At 42.1% G+C, this 18,385-nt stretch overlaps 1 protein-coding gene across 6 annotated transcripts; it reads right to left on the bottom strand.

Moving 5' to 3' along the window:
* Nucleotides 1-10,114: 10,114 nt before the first annotated feature.
* LOC140637767 (procathepsin L) lies at nt 10,115-17,152 on the bottom strand. 6 transcript variants are annotated; one of them, XM_072834063.1, is made up of 8 exons: nt 16,936-17,152; nt 15,232-15,368; nt 14,819-14,941; nt 14,572-14,718; nt 14,180-14,404; nt 13,563-13,728; nt 12,317-12,431; nt 11,202-11,593 (listed from the first exon to the last, which is right to left on the bottom strand). In XM_072834063.1, exons 2-8 carry the CDS (start codon nt 15,355-15,357, stop codon nt 11,494-11,496), a joined length of 1,002 nt encoding a protein of 333 aa, XP_072690164.1. In that variant the 5' UTR covers nt 15,358-15,368; nt 16,936-17,152; the 3' UTR covers nt 11,202-11,493. The 6 variants fall into 6 exon arrangements, with proteins under 6 accessions (XP_072690166.1, XP_072690165.1, XP_072690164.1 ...); XM_072834062.1 differs by lacking the exon at nt 16,936-17,152 and adding an exon at nt 16,436-16,587; XM_072834056.1 differs by lacking the exon at nt 16,936-17,152 and adding an exon at nt 16,271-16,533.
* Between the last annotated feature and the right edge of the window lie 1,233 nt (nt 17,153-18,385).

The following is an 18,385-nucleotide window of genomic DNA, read 5'->3' as shown; positions in this document are numbered from 1 at the left end:
AATAGATTATGCCATCTCTTTCTGGCTTGCCTGGTCTCTGTGGAGAGGTCTGCTGTTAATCTAATATTTCTTCCTATATAAGTTTGGAATCTCTTGTCTCTTGCTGCTTTAAGGATTTTTCTTTTTATCTTTGTAATTTGCATGTTTCACTATTAAATGTTGAGGTGTTGAAATGTTTTTTTTTTAATTTTTAATTTGTATTTATTTATAGTCACACACAGAGAGAGAGAGAGAGAGAGAGAGAGAGAGAGAGAGGGGCAGAGACACAGGCAGAGGGAGAAGCAGGCTCCATGCACCGAGAGCCTGACGTGGGATTCGATCCCGGGTCTCCAGGATCGCGCCCTGGGCCAAAGGCAGGCGCCAAACCGCTGCACCACCCAGGGATCCCGTTGAAATGTTTTTATTGATTTTGTGGGTGCACCTCTCTAACTCTTGGATTGAATGGCTGTTTTCTTCCCAAAATTTGGAAGTTCCCAGCTATGATTTGTTCAAATATACTTTCTGGCCCTTGGGCCCTTTTGGCATTTTCTGGTACCCCAATAGATCTTCCTTTTGAGACTATCATTTATTTCCCTTAGCCTTTCCTCATGGTCTCTTTCTCTTGTTTTTCTTTGTTCCTCAGCTTCCTTCCTTACCATCAACTTGTCTTCTACGTTCCTCACTCTTTCTTCCACCTTATTAACCCTAGCCATTAGGACATCCAGTTTGGATTGCATCTCATTTATTTTTTGATTTCGGCCTCATTTGATTTAAATTCTGCATTAATGAAGTCTCTAGAGGCCTTTATGCTTTTTTCCAGAGTCACCAGTAGTTTTATAATTGTGGTTCTGAATTGGCTTTATGACATCGCATTATAATCCATATTCTGTAACTCTGTGGCAGAGAGTATTGTTTCTGGTTCTCTCTTTTGTGGTGAATTTCTCCTTCTAGTCATTTTGCTCAGTGCAGACTGGCTGTATGAGGGGACTGAGTCACGAATATCAACCACGACTTAAGCAAATGTCACCCTAGTGACTCTGGCAGACCAGAGACCAGAAAATGAAAACAAAGATCAGAACAAAATAAAACAAAAGGACCACTAAAGTGAAAAACAAATTTTAAAACAAAGTAGTAAGAAATAAAAGGCCAAAAAAAAATAAAAAAATAAAAAAATAAAAGGCCAAAAATCCCAAAGAAAAAAAAAGGAAGAGAAAAACAAAGGTAAAGAGGAAAAAGAAAAGAAAAAAAAAGAGCAAAACACCCTGAACACCTACGAATTTGACCTGAGATTTAAGAGAGAATAGCTGGAGTGCTACAGAGAGAAGGGTTTTTGCTTCTAGCAAGGTAGGAAGGTGGAAAAAAAGAAAGAAAAGAAAGAAGGAAATAAAGAAAGAAGAATAGAAAGAAGAAAGAAAGAAAGAAAGAAAGAAAGAAAGAGAAAGAAAGAAAGAAAGAAAGAAAGAAAGAAGAAAGAAAGAAAGAAAGAAAGAAAGAAAGAAAGAAAGAAGAAAGAAAGAATAAAGTGGGGGAGGTGCCCCATGAGGAGCCAGGCTAAAGCCGAGCAGTGAGAGCCTCTGGGATAGGAAAGCCTAGTCCTGGAGAAGTGGGAACTTTAAAAATCCACGCCGGTATTTTTCCTGGATGGAAAAGTGCTTAGCAGGGAAATAGGGCAGAGTTGCAGGAGGGTCAGTGACATCTCCAGATTCCCGGAGTCACTATAAGAGGAGGGGCACCAGGGGGAAAGCTCACTGCAAACCATGGACCGATCTCGGTAAGGGCTGGAGCGCCACAGCCCATGGGGCATCTGGGAGAAGCCAGTTCAGTATGCAGGCCAGCTCCAGACGAAGGTGTCTGTGCCCTGCTGCCTTTGGGAGCCGCAGTCCCTGGGAGCACCAATCCAGCAGCACAGGGCCCCAGATCCCAGGGCAACTAGTGGACAAAGCCCAGGATCCTGCCTCCCGCCCTGCCCCGCTCCCCCAGAACAGGCAGAAGGGGGGAGGGCACAGGACACCGGAACTCTCCTACCACTGGACGCCCCCAGGCTGTGCAGATCAGCACACCCATGCCTGCCCCGGGAGCATCTAGGCCAGTGAGGACTGGGAGACTGCGTTAGTTACTAGTGCGGAGCTGACTCCAGAGCTCTAGATCTGGCCGCTGCCATTGTTGTTCCTCCACATTGCACCCTGTGCCTGGAAGAGGCGGGGCTGCCAAGGAACAAAGGCCTCACAGGATAAACAGCTCACACTGAGCCGGGCACCTGGTGGGGTGCAGGGCATCTCCCCCAGGTACACACACCTGAGAATCAGCACAGCTGACCCCTCCCCCAGAAGACCAGCTGGAAGAACAGGGGAAGAGCAAGTTCTTGACCAAGCATGCTGGAAAGCTCCAGGACCGAGGGAAATGATATACAGAACTAGAGGGTACCCTCCTTTTTTATTTTATTTTGTTTTGTTTTGTTTTGTTTTATTTTATTTTTTATTTTTTCCTTTTTCCATTACAACTTGTTTTTATATCAGACTAAAAATTTCCAGTACTTTTTCTCTTTTCCTACATTAACTACAATATTTTACCAGCTCTTCGTTATAAGTTTCATCCTTTTTGGCTTTTATATTTCTACAATTACATGTCTTAGATATATTTTCCACTTCTAGATTCCCTTCAACATACTCAATTTAATTTTGGGAGATATACAAGATATGAGTTTTTGTTTTGTGTTTTTTGTTTTCTCTGCCTCATTTTGCTCCACAATGTTGGAAGTTAATACCTTCTAAAGCATGACTAGCTTGCACCCAGAACCAAGTGGAACACCGTGTTGGATCATTCTGTGAGATTATATTCTCTCTTCATTCCCATTCTGCCCCCCCTCTTTTATCTCATTTACGTTTTGGTGGTCAATGTTGGGGCTCTCTACAAGTATTGCGGCTTTATATAAATTTGGGACTGAGCATCTTCTAACATACAGAACTTAGGACACTCAGAACCAAGAGGATCACCTTCTAGGATCCCTCAGATAGACTACATCCTCCCTCCAATACAACTTCTTCCCACCACGATTTCCCAGTCCCCCCCCCCTTTTTTTTCTTCGAAAGTTATCTAGGTAAGTGGTGGGACCAGGTGGGTTGAGGACCCCTACTCTTCCACCATCTTGCCCGGCCTCCCATCAGCTTCTGTTCTTAAGCAAGGCATAGAAAGGTCTCAATGTGCTAGATGGGGAATAAAAGGTCTCCAGTAATCCAAAGGACCAACAAAAACCTGTAATTCCTTACCAATTCCAGGATTGGGAGGGCTTGTATTTTATCAATGACTGCCTCTGGCATTACTTTTGTCTCACTCATCCAGATGATATCCAGGATACTAATTGACGTGGCCTCTGATTTGGTCACTATTTACTTCCCAACCTTGTGACTTTAAGTATACCTGTATGATGCAGCTGCTTGAGACAGGGAGAATAAATCATCACAAATTAACATCACCTATGTAATGATAAATTACCATCTCTTCTGGCAATATCTATTTTTCCAGACCTCTGGCTACCATCCTGTGACAAACTGAGACTATGGAGGTACCCTTGGGGCAATGCCTGGAAAGTCCATTGTCTCCTGTTCCATGTGAAGGTGATTTGGTCTTGGGATTCAAGTCCTAATGGAATGCTATAAAGAGGGCTAGATAGGTTCAGTAGATAATGATCTGTCTTAATGAATGCCATGATTTTTCTTTAACATTAAGACTGTATTAGGTACCATGGTATGGATGGGTGGAGTAACTTTATTGAGTTCCCTATAATCCATTTTTGCTCACCACCTTGATCCCATTAGATTTTTTATAGGCCATACCAGACTACTGAATGGAATTTGAGCAGGTCTGATCACCCCCACATTTTCTAATTCTCTACTATTGGCAGTGATTTCATCATGTCCCCCAAGCAGCTTATATTGTTTTACATTTATTACCCTACAGGGAACTGGCAGCTCTATAGACTCCCATTTTATAGAATGACAGGTTTCATTACTTGAATACACAACCTGAATTTGCCTATAGTTGTAGTTAGATCTAGACCCTGTAAAACATCTATACCCAAAGTATATTCTGGAATGGGGGAAATATGCACTCAAAAACAGCAGCCAGGAGCTACATTTTGGGTTTGTCCAGCCCCCTTAGGATTTCCTGGGCCAGAACAGTTAGCCATGGCAGCACCAGGGCTCACCCATTTGTTTCCTGTGTTAGAAGCTATGATAGATCAGTAACAGTCTCATGTGTCCACTGGAGGTTGACCTAATCTATTTTCATTCTCCAGGTCCCATTAGATTTCGTTACAGGCCAAACTAGACTATTGAATGGGCTTTGAGCAGGCCTGATCACCCTTGCCTTTTCTCATTATGTAATAGTGGCAGTAGCCTCATTATGCCAGGTACCTTATATTGTTTTATGCTTATTACTTTCCAGAGGAACCAGCAGCTGCATAGATTCCCAGTTTGCATGACCCACGAGGACAGGTTTCACTACTTGAATATGCAACCTGAATTTGCTCTCATGGTAGTTGGATCCAGGTCCTGTAAACACCTACTCCCAAAATATACTCAGGTATGCAGAAAATATGCACCAAAAGCAGCAGGAAGGGAATTTGTCAATCTGTAGGTAGACACTAGTCTGTCTGACCTTTGTAATTTGTCTCCCATAACACCAATTGCTTTTATTTCTCCCTGAAATATTGAGGGATTTCCATAGATAAGTATGCAGTTACCAGTGCTTATTAGAGCTAGTAAAGTCTGTTAGTGTGAAACTAATAAATGGTTAATTCAACATGGGGCCTCTGGTCATACCTTATTGTACTCACTAGATGGAAATTTTGGCCTAACCCCTAGTCTCTAGTGGTAGAGACTCTGTGAGCAGAGGGGCTCTCAGGAACACATTCTGGCCTTTTTGAGCTTTCTTTCAAGGGAGTAAACTGCTTTCCCTTAGGGAATGCCTTCCATGGATTTAGCAAGACTCAATTGGATTGTTTGTCTATATTTCCTCTCAGTGTCCCAGATAATACTAGATCTTGTCACAATTGTTTACTAAAGAATCCGATGGCCTTCTTTTTGCCATTTTATTATTGTCAGCATCTTTTGTTTTTCTGTTTTTCAACCTATTTCCCCTATGTCTGATTCTTTTGGTTTCATGTAAGTCAGCCAACTTACAGAAGCTACTATAGCGGGTTGATCAACCATAGGTGCAAAGACACATACTAAAGTCCCATACCATGCCCCAGGGCTGAGTGTACGATATGGTCTTTCATATAAGAGGAAAATAAAAATAAAAAAAAGAGGAAAATAATTATTTGGTCCTCTAAAATGCTGAGTGTGAATGGCATGTTTCATTCCCAATTATCATAGAATTTCTTATAGAGGTCCAATGCAATAGAAGGGAGGGAACATCCCCTTCATTAGGCCAGGTCATCTTAATGCTAGAGTTTTTATCCAATTAATCAAATTAGCTGAATGCTCATTCATGCCTGTGGCATATAACATTTGTTGCAAGGCAGGTTGAGCAGTAACTAAGATCATTTTTAGCATCTTAGACCCATCTAACATACCATCTGCCCCAATATCCCACCCTTTTAACATCCAAGCTGTCACCCCTTCTTGGCCTTTTCTCTTAAAGTGGCTTATTAGCTCTAATTCACCAGCAGACTATTCCCTTGTAGTCATTTTCTGACTTGGTGGAATTTATTCTATGTAATCTCAAGGTTCATGAATATCCTGGGTCTTTGTTTCAATCAAAGAACATGACAGTAAAACATTTTCCTCCTCCATGATAACGTCCTCCTCATGAGAGTAGTCATTATTCCAGGGATTCCATGCTTTAGGGTCCCAATTATATCTTATAATATATCTTATTATATCTTAAGATATAATAGTTTTCACTTTAGTGTATGGTAGTCAGCATCTTTGCCAACTTATGTGTCATAATTTTTGTGTGTGTGTGTGTGTGTCATAATTTCTAAGCATTCCTCTGCTGTTGGATTCTTTTAGACATAATGTCCATATTAGAGAACATGCCTGTTAAAGATGTGCCTGTACATCTTTCACCAAAGTCAATGCTTGTTAGTCTGTTCTTATTCTCTTTTTACTTATTTTTCTGCAGTGTCTTGTGGTGTACCTAGCAATGGCCAACCTAACACCATAATAGCTTATTCACTTCTCCATGCCTTTCCCCTACCATTTTGGATAGGATATCTAATAATCCCTTGGGCCATTTCACGGTATCCTTGTACTCATACACTGCTCCAAAATGCACCCCCCAAAAGAGTTGAGTCTCCTCACATGGCAGTGGCTGGCCAGGGTGGGACCTCCCCTACAATGGGCTTTCCCCTGGTAGAGCCCCTTTATCCATGCTTGCTTTGTTTTTGTTCTCTTGCCTGGATCACCAACTGTTAGTTGTTGGAATGGTAAAGTGTCCTCCAAACTGAGAAGGCACTTTGAGACCAAAAAATGAAGCAAGCCACTCCATACCATTTATACAGTTTTACTGATCTGGAGATTGGGTAAATGATGATCCAGGTGTTTCACAGCTCTTCTCTGCATGTCAGGACCTTAATCCACAGATTTTATAGAGCAAGGAGATGTGCAGAGATCATCATGGGGTCAGAGTATTTAACAGATCATCTATGCACCAGAGTGTGGGAGGGGAAGAAACAACGATATTTCTACCAGTTGTCCAAACATCTTTAGGGAAGATCTGAACAAACCTGCCTGTATTTTGGTCAGGGGATACATTAACCTTCAAGGGGCCTGGAACAAATAGCCCTGAAGGAAATCATTGCAGAGACATTAACAAGATGGAGGGCCAAAGAGTAGAATCAGTATTACCTGCACTCCTACACCTATACAAAATGGTAGTTGAGATGCTTTGGTACATTGTAGAAGGGAGATTGATTGAAATGTTAGAGTCTATTTGTCATGTAACACTGCTCACTCACCTCAGAAGGGTATAGAGGACACACCTTCCACTATGACTGCAAGAAAGAAATTTGTGAGGCAAGTCCCAGTATCCTTGAAAAGCTCTGTGGTCACTCTCCTCTACAGATGAGAGATTACAGAGGAAACTGCTGTCATTGTTGACATGGGATTCTTGTTTTTTTTGACATGGGATCCTTAAATGCAATGGGAATAATTGGATTCTGGGGGGCAGGAGCCAAATGGTGGCAATTTAATAACCAAAGATAAGGTGGATATAGAGGCTGATTTTAGGCAACACGCATGAGCAATGGAAACCTGCAAGGCAGAAGGGCCCACAGTGACTACCAAGTTGATGCAAACTGGCTCATTAAATGACCTAGACCCACCCTGACATAGCCATAGGCCTTAATTAACCAATGAGCTACTTACAACCAGGCACAGGTACCAAAAAAGGGAAAATTCCATACATTCCCATATTTCCCCACTATATACCATAACTATAGTCCCTCACCACAGCCCTGTGGCAGTCTCTCCTTTGCTGCTCTGTCTGCTGCTCCCTTGCAGTGTATTCAGTAACTTCTATCTCCTTTGTTCTGCCTCAGGTGACCTCTGTCACCACCACAGCTGCCAGTCCCTACTCAATTGAAACACGCCACAGTGGACATGGTTACTACAGTCAACAGCAGAGTCAATGTAGTAGTCTAGTCTGACTTGCAAAACCCTATGGCATTGGCTAGCTGATCATGTCCCTAGGAGAGAAGTAGATGGGCTGGCCACTAAATTCTTACTTGATCTACATAAGCATAAGAGTTCTAGGTCAAGTTAGCAGAAGTCTAACTTGAATTTTAAAAAAAAGTAAATATACTTTGGAGATGGTGATGGAAATATGTGCACCAAATGGCAGTTTCCTAATTATAGTAGTTTTCCCTTCTTTGTGGGTAATAGATTCCCAGACCCCCCCAGTGGATGTCTGAAACTTCTATACATGTTTTACCCTTGAACAGAGGTTTGAACTGTGCAGGCTCACTTCTTTTTTTTATAGTGTAGTTTTAATGAGTTAAACATAAAGCTACTCCCACATGCTCTTACGTAAGTTTACAAACCCTTTTATCTAAATGAAAATGTCACTTGAAAGATGGATTATACAAAGTGTAGTTTCAATCAGTTATGCAGACATATTCCAATATGCTTTTCTTTTTTTTTTTTAATTTTTCTATTTATTATTTATGATAGAGAGAGAGAGGCAGAGACACAGGCAGAGGGAGAAGCAGGCTCCATGCACTGGGAGCCCGACGTGGGATTCGATCCCGGGTCTCCAGGATCGCGCCCTGGGCCAAAGGCAGGCGCCAAACCGCTGCGCCACCCAGGGATCCCTGCTTTTCTTTTCTTTTTAAGATTTATTTTAGAAAAAGAATGTGAGCTGGGGGAGATGAAGAATCCTCAGACTCTCAACAGACTCTCTCTTGAGTGGAGTCTGATGAGTGGCTTGATCACAGGATCCTGAGATCATAACCTGAGCTGAAACCAAGTTGGCTGCCCAACCAACTGAGCCACCCAGGTGCCCAGCTCTATGCTTCTACACTAAGTTTACATAAATTTATACCTCAAAAATGTTATTTGAAAGTTACAGTGTAGCATCAAGGTTTAAGCATATGGCTTATCTCCTATGTGTAGGCTCACTTTTATGTGGATTTTTCCTTAAGAATTTAACATTCTCTATTGTAAAAATACAGTACATAATATGTAGAACATACAAAACACGTTAATTGGCTATGTTATTAGTAACGTTTCTGGTAAACAGTAGGCTATTAAGATTTTAGAGAATTGAAAGTTATATAGAATTCAAATGCATGAGGTGGGGGTGAAGTTGGCATCCCTGAAGCCCACATTATCCAAAGGTCAATTGTACTGTTTTTTCCTATACATACATGATAAAATTTAATTTGTAAATTAGGCACAGGATAAGGTTAACAGTAAAATAGAATGGTTATAAAAATAAACTATAAGGGAGCCTGGGTGGTTCAGCAGGTTAAGCATCGGACTTGGTTTTGGCTCAGGTCATGAGATTTGAGCTTCACATCAGGCTCTGTGCTCAGTGGGGAGTCCGCTTAAAGATTCTCTCCCTTTGCCCCTTGCTACACTCTCTGAAAATGGATAATCTTTAAAAAATAATATACAGTAATAAAAGTTATGTGAACGTGGTCTCTCTCAAAATGTCTTCTAGTACTCATTCTTCTTGTGAAGGAAGATAGTATAGTGCTTATGTGATGAGATGAAGTAAGGTGAAGGATGGGCATTGTGATGTAGCATTAGGCTACTGACCTGCTCATTTGTCAAAAGGATCATTTGCTTCTGTGCTACTATTGCCTGAAACCGGAACAAGTGAAAAATACAGTGCAAAATGGGGAGGGGGACTACTGTACTGAGCACTTTCCCTCCCCTAATAACATGCCAAAGTGACATAGCTATAAACCCACATGAGGTAATTCCTTCCTCATAACTTGCCTAATTGTCTCACCTTTCCTTACTTCCTTTGGAATATAACTAGGATAAGGAACCATTTGGATGTCTGGACTATAGGAAATACCAGTAGCCTACTCTTCAGATTATAGTGATAACATTTGTTTCCAGCTCTTTATTTCAAGTCTAACGGCTCCTTTGAAATTCTTTTAAATGATAGTTGTAGTTTGGTACTTCATGACATGAAGTTTAAAGAAAACCTCAAACAGTTTAGACACATGAGGAGTCCTTTGCTTTGACAGACTTGAACCTTTTTTTTAAAAGGAAAAAGCCAAAAAGCCAAAAAAAAAAAAAAAAGAAAAAAAAAAAAAAAGAAAAAGCCATCACACTTTCTTCCAGTTTAGCACCCAAATGTTTCCTTATTTTGAGTTGTTCCAGGATAATCTGTGAAGAGCAGTTAGCTTACTATTGCAAGATGAAGGAGTCCCTTCTCAGAGAAAACTTATGACTGAATGTGGGTGATTGTATTTTCTGAAAATGGCCACGGAAAAGGATACTGAAGGTTTTGGGGAATAGAAGGTTCCAGGTGTCCTCCATCTCATTCCCTTCTTAATGGATTATGGCTAGATTAAATATTTCACCAATTTATTTGTTATATTGTCTTACTTATGAAGAGCATGAAATTTTTAAGCACATGTATACAGGCTTCTTTAACTTGCAGAATGTAGTATATTTTGACATTTTTCCTCCTACATGTCTCCTGCAGAACAAGTTAAAGAAAAGCATCATCCATAATCCACCCAAGCGTTTGGCATATTTCCTTTCCATCTTTTAAATATACAAATATATTGTCTCATTTGTATTTACTGCCTGTCAACCATAGGCTTAGGCTGTTTTGATCCCTTCCAAGGTTTTTTTATTTTTTTAAAAGATTTTATTTATTTATTCATGAGAGACACACAGAGAGAGGCAGAGACAGGCAGAGGGAGAAGCAGGGAGCCGGACATGGGGCTCGATCCCAGGTCTCCAGGATTATGCCCTGGGCGGAAGGCGGCGCTAAACCACTGAGCCACCGAGCCACCGGGGCTGCCGCCAAGTTTTTTTTTAATTCAAAGATTAGCTAAGCCCAGGTTTGGCCTAGTGATCACTCCTCCAGCTTCCTAGGCCAGGACTATTTCTGTAGTCTGTGCTCATCTCTTGTGGATCTTTAATACATTTCTCCAGTTCTTACAAAGTATCTGAGACTTGTTCATCATAGCCATTAAATTTACTTTTGCTAACATTAGGTAACAAAACTTCTCCTAGAAGAGTAATGTGGAAAGCCAACAGACTTGGCAGAACAAAGACAAGACAGACTTGGGAACCTAGAATCTGGTCCTCTTTCAGCTGCAACGTAGTCACATGATCTTCACCAGCAATTCAAAGAGATTGCTTCAGTAACTAACTGGCTCTGAGGCTTTTATTCCATGACCTTGTTAGATTTTAACCATTTTGAGTCAAGAGGATCTCCTTTTCTAGTATGTAGAGCCTAAGAATCTGTATGTTTATTCACTTTCCTAAAGAGTGAATTGTTAAAAACTATTAAAACTTTATTAAAACAATTTACCTTGTCCTTAGAGACTGTCGTATTTTGTCAGATTCAAGGGTTGGCTCAACATAGCCAATGGGCAGCTGACATATTTTTAACTAGAAGATGCTGAGGGCCAACCCAGTGTCCTCCTAATTCAGCATTGGTATATTCAGTTGTCTTTACAGCCCAATTATATTTCCCGACTACACAAAAAGTTAATGCATTGGAAGCAGAGAAGTTCCACCTCTACATATTGAATTAAAATTTATTTCAAAAGGCAAAGTTTTATATCTTTTGAAAAAATGAGAAGTCAAAAGTCTTAGAATTAAGTAATGAGTCTTCAACGTTATAAAGCCATATATAACAGTAATTAAAGTAGTGGTAATGTTTTACCCTGATAAAAATGTCACAGAATTCAAATCACAACTTGGATCCTCAATGATTCAAGTGTCTTATCTTACACAATAAGAGTCTGGTCAGCTTTAAGATAAAATTCCTCCAGATATGCTGCCTTCAAGTCCTCTAATCTTGCGATCCATCAGCTCACACAGTGGGATAGCTGGCTGCTGTGGCAATTCCACAGTGGTTGTTCTGGTCTTTGGCCATTTTTACATAGCCATTCCAGCCCCATTCTGGACCCCAACTGAAAAGAAGAGCATATTTTTTCTTTTATGCAAAGAATTAAGTACACACTTAATAGCTAATACTAAGGCTTTCCACTTACCAGGCACTATTCTAAGTGCTGTTACATAAGTATATTAATTCCCATAGGTCCGTAACTTTTTAAGACAGGAAATTGAGGCAAAGCTAGAATTCCAATGTAGCAGTCTGTTTCTCTGCAGGCTATCTTAGCCCTCATCTCAATTAATTGATCCTGACAATCCTCAAAGCCTTGGAGAGTTGGGAAATAGAATAAAATGGCAGGGTAAGTGGTAACAGGAAGGACGCACAAAGTCCACTGGACTCTTGGAAAATCTTTCGGACTTAAGAGTCAGCAGGGGTTTCTGCTCAATATACCTTGTTGAAAAACTGGGACACAGAAAAAAGGAAAACCAGCCCTTAACCCTACAGGTGGCAAAATCCTTTATCTCAAACTCTTAGGGCCAGATAGGTTTCTGGATAAAAACAATTTCATAATTTAGAAATGCAATGTTACAAATACATAGTAATAATTACAACAAGCTTGCTAAAGAGTCTTGTAATCAAGTATCAGTAAGTTTTACCTTTATAAAAATGTAGTGTTCATTTTAAGTGGGAGAAAGACTTCTGGGATTTCGAAAGCAAGTTTTTGGACTTGAAATCAAAAACGGATTCCAAACAAGCATTCCCTTTCAATTTAATATATACAACATTTGGAGTTTTATACCTGTTCTTGACAATCCAAAATTTATTATTTGAATCTGTTCCTTCAAAGCCATAGCCAACCACCAGAACACCATGATCTAGATCTTTGCTGCTGCAGTCTGGATCAAAATAAATGCCTAGAAGAGTAAAATTTGATGTCAGGGTAAGAAGCTCCAGGGAACACATGACATTAACTCACTCTACTACAGTTAAGAGAGACATCTCAAAATGCAATGAAATGTCATCAACAAACTCCAAATAAAGTCAAGTATTTACCAAAAGATTGTTATGGCTCATAAAAAGGAAAAAAAGCCAAACTCAACTCACTAGAAATCAACACAATTCAGTTAAATCAAAGATATTTTCTTATTTATTTATTTAATTTTAAAAGATTTTATTTATTCATGAGAGACACACAGAGAGAGAGAGAGAGAGAGAGAGAGAGAGAGAGAGAGAGAGAGGTGTCCCTATTTTCTCCTTAAAAAAAAAAAAAAGATTTCCAATAATAAGATCTAGTTATCGGGGACACACCTGGGTGGCTCAGTAGTTGAGCATCTTACCTTTGGCTCAGGGTATGATCCAGTGGTCCTGGGATCCAGCCCTACATCGGGCTCCCTGCATGGAGCCTGGAGCCTGCTTCTCCCTCTGCCTGTCTCTGCCTCTCTCTGTGTGTCTCTCATGAATAAATAAATAAAATCTTAAAAAAAAAATCTAGTTATCAAGGCTAAGGTTATTTAGCCACTTCCATTATTTAGCATAATCCTTTATATTCCTAAAAGGAAACAACACCAGTGTTTATATTCCATAGTAAACATTTTTTGTAAAAGATATCCAACAATTGGGCAATAGTTACATCAATTGTTTGTATTTACAGAATTACTATAAAATCAGAAAGAAGGGCAGCCCAGGTGGCTCAGTGGTTTAGCACTGCCTTCAGCCTAGGGTGTGATCCTGGAGACTTGGGATCAAGTCCCACGTCGGGCTCCCTGCATGGAACCTGCTTCTCCCTCTGCCTGTATCTGTGCCTCTCTCTGTGTCTCTCATGAATAAATAAAATCTAAATAAATAAATAAATAAATAAATAAAGTAAAATTAGAAAGAATTTGTCATGAAAAAATGCCTAAAACATGTCAAGTGGAAACATCAGTATATTCAATACACACTCAAAATTCTACTGTCTTGGAAAGCAGGACTCCAAACCAAAGTCCATCACGGTGTTTTCCAATTTTGCCTACCTGAATTTCCACAGTAAAAATACAAATACCCACCTGATTTGTAGAATTGGAAAGACTGATGGCCTGCATCAATAGCAACAGAGATGGGCCCTAGAGTTGCCACTGCTTTCATTAGGGCCTTCTCCCGTTGAGGGAGGTCCACAAAGCCAGTGTCATTGGCAGCAGAACACTCAGGCTTGTAATTGCAGGTCTCTGTGTCCTTTTAAAGGTAAATGGAAAAGAACGTTGATCACTACCATCCAACTCCTGGGGGACAGGAGTTCTAGGACCTCAACTCTCAGCAGTTTGTAGCTTAATGATTTCCAAGTTGACTCTGTTGTCAGTCAACAGCAAAATGCTACTGGTTGATTTGAAATTGAAAAATTAGCAGATGTTTCTTCAGTGAAACCCTTAGGCCTACTTGTCCACAAGAAACTTCACTGTGGAGAAACTTGCATTATGTGCAGAATAGTGTATAAACTCTCCAAGTTACACATAGAAGTAAGAACAGCTAACCATCTATTCAGAGAATTTATGCAAAGGCTGATAATTTATATGGACAGTTCTGTCAGTTTGCATCTAAACTGTGAATGCTTAATAAAATGTCATCTTTCAAAATGTTCAACTTTCAAAAGCAGATCTTGAATAACAAGATAAGGAGTCCCATTTACCCTTCCAAGATACGGATAAGATTCCTCTGAGTCCAGGCCTCCATTGTCCTTAACATACCGGAAGGCGTTATCCATCAGGCCACCATTGCAGCCCTCGTTACCTTGAGCCCTAGAGCAGTCCACCAGGTTTTGCTCACTCAGTGACACAAGTTTGCCCGTTTTCCGGAACATCTGTCCTTCAAGGGCACCAGTTGCACTAAAAGCCCAACAAGAACCACACTGACCCTGAAAATAAAAAAGTTACCAGTTTACAATACAAACAATACCTCATATACCTGAATACTCTTAAAACAAAAAAGCAAACTGAGGTTACTCCACAGTCTACCAAAGCAAGGACATTAATTCCTTTTTGGCTCTACTCTTGGAGGGAGATCTGCTAAATATTACCATACCTGATTCTTCACAGGAGTTACATAGCCTTTCTCTCTCCAGTCCACTGATTTGGGGATCTCAGCAAAGAGAGGTTCTTGGAACATTTTCCCTTTCTTGTGCTTCTGGTTTTGAAAGCCATTCATCACCTGCCTGAATTCTTCATTGGTCTTTATGGAAAAGTAAATTAGATGTTGAAAAAGCAAGAGGTTATTTTGCTCAAGTACAGAGAGGAAGCACAAAACATTCAGCAATCTATGCCACACTCACCATGTCACCAAAGGCATTCATTGCCATTGTGAAGCCATGTTTCCCTTGGCTGTATTCCCGATTATGCAGTTCAATCATTTTCATATTCTTCTCCCACACTGCTCTCCTCCATCCTTCTTCATTCTAGAGGTAAATATGTAACTTATCTTTATTTCTACTTAAAACCCAGCCCATCCTCACCATGGGGATTTACATACAGGGAGAAAAAACCATGGCCAGGGATGGCTTTATGCTTCTGGGAGCTGTTCAACAACCATACAACAGGAATTATGCCTATATCGTGCTCAGTAACAGGTGCCATGAAGTTATTGCCTTGGTAAAAGCTAACTTCTAGATGCTACTCTCTAGCTATAAATTCTCAACGGCAAGGGCCTTTCTCTTGGGGTCCCTCTGGACAGTTTCATGTTACTAACCATGCCATATAATCTCCTGTGCGTTGCCTTCCACTGGTACCACTGTGCATTTAAGCTTTGATCAAATTTGGGAGCTGCTGAGGCTATTCCCAAGCAAAGGGCAGTCAAGAAGAGTGAAGGATTCATGTTTCAAAAACCTAATAAGGAAAACAAAATGAATATTTGATGAGACTGATCCTTTAAAAAAGCCATCCTATTTTGTCCTGAGATGTTAAGTAAAAACACTTAAAAACCATTTTCCCAAATATTTACAGGTCTGTGGAAGAAGGCTATGGATGTGGGCGGAGAAAAACAGGCCAAGGACTTAAACAGAGGAACTATATATGATTCAGCCTTCAACTGAAAAACAGGCTGACAAGTGCTGTAGGAATTGAAATAGACTTCATTGTAATAGTGCAATGACAATTTAGGTTTTGATAGAGGTCTCAGAATCTTTAGACAACTCAGAAACTGTTGGTCCAACTTATTTACTGAAAATACCGAGGTGACCCAGGAAATCTTATCAGGACACTTGTTCCCAAGTAGGGGCAGGGATCCCCCAGGACTCAAGTAGCCCCTCACACCTTTCTTCTGAACTAATGTACAGCATGAGGGGAGACATGCCTTCGGACCTCTATTTCTTGAATTGAAACCTCTCTAAAGGCATTCCCAGAAGGGAGACGGGAGTGCACGCGGTGCCCCCATATCTGGCCTCTGCCGCCAACACCTCTCCGGCCCCCAAATCAAGGACGAGGTCCCGAGGCACGACGGAGTCCAGGGCAGCCAGTTCCCGACCCGTACGAGAGCGGCGCGGCAGGCGGGGCTGGGCCAGGGGGCTCTCCGCCCCGCTCACCGGCCTGCGCGCCGGGAGGATGTTGACGGACGACCGCACCGGGCGCCGGGCCCCGCAGCCGACGCCGCGGTCAGGCTGCCGCGAGCTCCCGGCTACCGCACCTGAGTCCGCCACGGCCAGAGGCGCTCCGGTTCCCGCGCAGCCTAGGGCCCTGGTGGTCTCAGCGCCGCCCTGGGCTCCCCCAACCGTTCAACCCGCACTTCCCACCTCCAGGCTTACGGGATCCCGGCAGCGTCGACTTAGCCTCATCAACTCCAGGTAAGCAGATACTCGTACCCAGCGGGTCGCACCCGCCCCTCGCCCGAGCCCCGGGGTGGACCCCCGCTCCAGTCCCGGTGCCCGACGCGCTGGTTCCCAGACCGAGACGCTGACCTGCGGCGCCCACAGCTGCGCAGGCGAACCCCACCGATCGCCAAGGCCCAGGAGTCTGGCCCGAGTGCGCCTGACTCAGCCTTTAAGGCCCCGGGAATTCGGCCTTCTCGGGCCCGCCCCCGCCGCCTGCCCGCGCGGCGATTGGCTGCGCCGACCTGTGGGCGGGGCCTCCGGGCGTGGGGCTCCCAGCGCGTGACGCAGCGCCGTCTGGACAGGTCCCGAGGCGGCTGGGGCCGGCTTCAGGGGGGTGGAGTATAGCGCCGGGGGGGGGGGGGGGGGGCGGGCTGGAGGGGTGGGATCCCGAGCCAGTCTGGGAGCCCCGATGACGTCATGACCTCAAGGTTAGCCAAGGCCTGCTTCAGGGGGGCCAGGGGTAGCGCCGAGGGGGCGAGGCAGGGTGGGCGGGGGGTGGTGTCCAGGGGCCAGCTGGGGACCTAGATGGCGTCATGACCCCAACTCACGGGATCGGTGGGGGAGGTCGTTCTCGAAAGGAAGCTCACCAGCATCCCCCTGCGTGTCCTTTCGTCCTACAGTCTTCGGTTAAAATCTCCTGGAAGGCTGAGAACAGGATAGTCTGTCTAGTGGTTCCTGTTTATTCCAAGCAGAGGTGGGGCGGGTGGAGGATGGGGGATGCGGTGCCTCTCGGTTTGGGAAGAATCTGGAGGGGACTGGAAATCCCCCAAATACGGATGCGGTAGTCAAGACCTAAATCCTTGGAAAGCGAAGGGACAGACTGGGTAGGAGTACACAAAGGCCTGGTATTTCGTAATGCTTCGTTCCTGTATCTCTGCCTTCTTCCCTCTCCAGCCTTTCTCAAAAACAATGAAACAAATTATTTACAGAAAAATTTGGTTCAATGAAAAACGCTGTTGAGAAAGGTGGAAACTTTTATTTCCCTACACTTTGCATTAGAGGTTGTTTGGTCTTTCTCAGTATCCAAAGTACTTCTCTTAAGCTATAAGGAATATGCTTTCTAACACTTATTGTCAGGGTGCTTCTCCAATGATAACAAGCAGTGACTAACATATATATTGTATGTATTGTATTCTTACAGTAAGCTAGAAAAAAAATACGTTACTAGAAAAATCATAAGGAAGGGAAAATACATTTACAGTATTCTAATGCATTTATCAAAGGAATTTGGATGTAAGTGAATTCCACATTTCAAGCCTGTGTTGTTCGAGTGTTAGCTGTATGTAGAGATTTAAGGAAATCAATTTAGAAATGTTTCTAAAAGTTTCTTTTTTAAATTGTGTAAGAAACATTCATTGTAGAAAATATATTTTAGAAAATGAACAACCCTGTGCTCTCCCTCCTTTTTTCTAGGCCTATAAATATATATATATATATATTTTTTTTTAATTTTTACAGAAATTGGTGCATGTGAATTTGCTTCTACAAAAGTTATCAATTTAATTTTAACTAAGTACAAAGTCAGACAAATAGATATTTTTAAAAGTCAACTTATTGGGCAGCCCCGGGGGCTCAGCGGTTTAGCGCCGCCTCCAGCCCAGGTCTGGAGATCCAGGATCGAGTCCCACGTCGGGCTCCCTGCATGGAGCCTGCTTTTCCCTCTGCCTCTCTGCCTCTCTCTCTGTGTCTGTCATGAATAAATAAATAAGATCTTTAAAACAAAAAGTCAACTTATTAAAAATTTCATTTTATGTCCTTGGAAAGTAGAATCCTTTTCCTCTCACACACAGCTAAGGGCCCCAAGTTTTCAGGTAGTTACAAAAATGTATTGCATATGGCTGGACTTTGATTTTGCTGTTTTATCCTTAAAAAAAAAAAAAGTAACAATGCTGGTCAGCACAAGCATCATACGCAAATAGAAATAAATGAAGACCACCCACGATACAAAAAGACAATTCCAAAAAAGAAAAGAAAAAGGACACAATTTTAAAACAACCAGAGTGAGGAAAAGCTTTAATTATGTAAAAAGAGGGAGGC

Source organism: Canis lupus, chromosome 1 (assembly GCF_048164855.1).
Source record: "Canis lupus baileyi chromosome 1, mCanLup2.hap1, whole genome shotgun sequence".
In the NCBI taxonomy this organism is placed as follows: domain Eukaryota; kingdom Metazoa; phylum Chordata; class Mammalia; order Carnivora; family Canidae; genus Canis; species Canis lupus.
This window is presented reverse-complemented; position numbering and strand designations above follow the sequence as displayed.

Coding starts and splice junctions, on each gene's coding strand:
- LOC140637767 (XM_072834063.1), bottom strand. CDS start 15,357: ATGAATCCTTCACTCTTCTTGACTGCCCTTTGCTTGGGAATAGCCTCA. Junction 14,942..15,231: donor ACAGGAGATTATATGGCATG/GTTAGTAACATG, acceptor ATTTACCTCTAG/AATGAAGAAGGATGGAGGAG. Junction 12,432..13,562: donor TTTCCAATTCTACAAATCAG/GTGGGTATTTGT, acceptor TTACTCTTCTAG/GCATTTATTTTGATCCAGAC.